Raw genomic sequence first — 3,112 nt, 5'->3', positions numbered from 1 at the left:
AGACCCCACCCCCCACCCCCAGCAGAAGGGGGACACTCACTCGAGCAGAGCTGACCGTGGTCGAAGTGACGTGGCTACCGGAGGAGGAGGCAGTGTCACTGTAAGACACCACAGAGTAAGTGTCGGTGCCGGTGCAGGACGGCTGCCGGGCCTTCATGGACTCAATCTCCCGTTTCAGCACCATGTTGTCAAATCGATCGAGGTCGTGGGGGGAGATCAGCCCCCTCACCTCAGAAAGGAGGGAAAACTGAGGAACAGAAGAACCACATTCAGCTGAGAGCTCTAGAAAAGATTTGGGGTGAATAATATGGAAATAGGTAGCAAGTGACAACATTTGTACAACCCAGTGGAATTGCTTGTCGGTTCTGGGAGTGAGGAGGGAAGAGGGGAGGGAAAGAAAATGAATCATGGAAACATGGAAAACTCTTCTAAATAAATAAAATTTAGACAAAAGAAAAGAAAAGGTTTTGGCCCCTTCTGTGATCTTACACTGGATCGTCTCTAAGGTCCCCTTCCATTTGAACTCCTTTTCACAAAAGGCCCCATAACATTTCTTGACTACTTTGATAAAATAACTTCTTTGAAGTTATCGGGTCACAGATAGAGAATTGGAAAAGGTCACAAAGGCCATCTAGTCCAACCTCCTCATCTTAAAGACGAGGAAACTGAGGCCTGGAGTGTAAAAGTGACTTGCTGAGAGTTATACCAGTAGTAAGTAGTAGTATCAGTAGCAGGGTTTAAATCCAGGTGGATCTCTGACTCCAGACCCTGTGAAACTTTCCTCCTTACCAACAGAAAGAATTCTGAAGCTGGAGTCAGAAAACCTGGGTCCACATCAAATCATGTCTCTTCTACTTTCTATCTGAGTGGCCTTTGGCAAGTCATTTAACCTAAGGCCAAGGTCTTTGTGTCTTCATCATCAGTAAAACGAAGGGACTGGACCAGATGAACTCTGAGACCTCTTCTGCTTCTAAATCCTATGACCCTATATTAGGTGGACAACTAGAGCAGTTGAGCTCCATCTTAGCCCTAGCTCTAACTTTTCACACAAGATTCTGACAATTACTAGCAACATGGCCTTGATTTCTCCAGACCTGTTTCCTCACCTGTAAAATGGGGAATCTGCATTGAATTACCTCCAAGGTCACTTCAGTTCTAAATCTACAATCCTATGATTCCCCAGACCCTGTGAACCCAAAACCAAAATCATGCTTTTCAAAGATCTCTTACCTAGGGGCAGTTGGGTGGCTCGGTGGATGGAGAGCCAGGCCTAGAGATGGGAGGTCCTAGGTTCAAATCTAAGCTCAGACACTTCCTAGCTGTGTGACCCTGAGCAAGTCACTTAACCTCCATTGCCTAGCCCTTACCACTTTTCAGCCTTAGAACCAATACCCACTATTGATTCTAAGACAGAAGGGGAGGGTTAAAAACAAACAAACAAACAAAAATACATAAAGATCTCTTCCCTAATCCTCCATTCCACTACAAACGGGAAGTTGGCTTGAACTGCCAAGCAAAGGCGTCTCTGTCTCTGCCTTGGGCATGTGTCTCTTGGACCTGGCCACTCTGACTGTGGAGTTGATGCCTTATAAAGGCTAGAGGAAAGTGAAGATTCCAGTGATGTTCAAGTCACTCCTCCCCGCTCCCTGCATCTTGACTACCATCTGGAGCCTCACATTCTCCAGATCTGGTCTGGAGCAGCTCCAATGGCAGCATCCCTGGCCACGTCACTGTACCTTGGCTTGGGTGTTGAGTAGTTCAAATAGAGCCATGATGAGAGCATCCACGTGGATGTTATTTTCTTTGTACTCATCTAAGTAGTAGCCCATGGTTGCTCTCTCCTGCTCGTTCAGCAGATGCCGGGCTTGCTCCTCTAAGATGACCCGGGTCTGATTGACCATGCTGCTCAGGGTGACCTGGGACCTGGCTGGCCCCTTGTAGAATCCCAGCTGAAAGACAAACGGAGCCACACAGAAAACAGAGTTTACACTAGAATGAGAATCCACTTTCTTGGCATGACTGAAAAACATATATGAAGGGGCAGTGAGGTGGTTCAGTAGACTGAGAGCCAGGCCTAGAGACAGGAGGTTCATCCTGGGTTCAATTCTAGCCTCAGACACATCCTAGCTGTATGACCTTGGGCAAGTCACTTAACCCCCTTTGCCTAGCCCTTACCTCTCTTCTGCCCTGGAACCAATATTTAGTCTTGATTCTAACATAGAAGATAAGGATTTAGTTTAAAACACACACACACACACACACACATACACACACACGAGGCATCCTTCTATAAACCATAAGAAGGAATCTGTATCACCATGTACCAGTCATAGCAAGATCCCAAGAAAGGCAGCAAAAGGCACAGGGGACAGAAGGTGGTGTCTGTCCCGGAATTGGGAGTCCTGGGTTCAAATTCTAGTCCTGAAAAGAACAGGTAATGAAGGGTAGTAAAAGGTACACTGGGATCTAGGACCAGAAAACCTGGTGCGAATGCTGCCTCACATACTGTGCAACATGTCAGACCTTGGACAAGCTCCAGAGAAGAAGACGGCAACTGGTATTTGTCCCACAGGGTAAGGCACCTAGAGAGCCCCAAGAAGAGAGAACTGTCCACGATAGCCATTTTCATTCTCTCCTCTGTCTCTGTCTGTCCGCCTGCCTCTTTGCATTTCTGCCTCTACCTGTCTCACCTCTAGGTCAGCTTGCCCAGAGGAGTTCCCCGATCCAAACTTGGGCACTACTTTATGGGCTCTCAAGCTCAAGGATGACCCAGAGATGGTCTAGATCTCAAGGGGCCATCAATGAGAGGAGATGAGCACCTGTGCCCGCCGTCAAGGAGGAAGGACTGGAAATTAAGTCAGGCAGGAGGCCTTAAAGAGGATGGAAGTTTCAGGTAGAGGTCGGAGAAAAGTGACAAGAGACCGTCCCCAGTTTGGTTGGATCATGGCCCTCTCAGGCAAGCAGACTTGTACCCTGGATTGGAGAAGTGGAAAGGGAGGGATAGAGACAGGCAGACTGACAGACAAGGGACATAAACAGTGAGGTAGAGAATATGAGAGAGAGAGAGAGAGAGAGAGAGAGAGAGAGAGAGAGAGAGAGAGAGAGAGAGAGA

The 3,112-nt window shown here is 47.7% G+C and overlaps 1 protein-coding gene across 1 annotated transcript in view; it reads right to left on the bottom strand.

The window, feature by feature from the left end:
• WHRN (whirlin) overlaps positions 1–3,112 on the bottom strand; it is a 162,470-nt gene that overhangs the window by 29,636 nt on the left and 129,722 nt on the right. Inside the window, exons 6-7 of the mRNA XM_044659773.1 lie at positions 1,737–1,949; positions 41–247 (exon numbers count right to left, since the gene is read on the bottom strand). Of these exons, the coding sequence (XP_044515708.1) occupies positions 41–247; positions 1,737–1,949 (420 nt within the window). The remainder of the gene's footprint in view (positions 1–40; positions 248–1,736; positions 1,950–3,112) is intronic.

The sequence above is a fragment of the Gracilinanus agilis genome, chromosome 2 (genome assembly GCF_016433145.1).
Source record: "Gracilinanus agilis isolate LMUSP501 chromosome 2, AgileGrace, whole genome shotgun sequence".
NCBI classification, from domain to species: domain Eukaryota; kingdom Metazoa; phylum Chordata; class Mammalia; order Didelphimorphia; family Didelphidae; genus Gracilinanus; species Gracilinanus agilis.
Note: the sequence above shows the minus strand (reverse complement) of the source record. Positions and strands in the feature narration are given on the sequence as shown.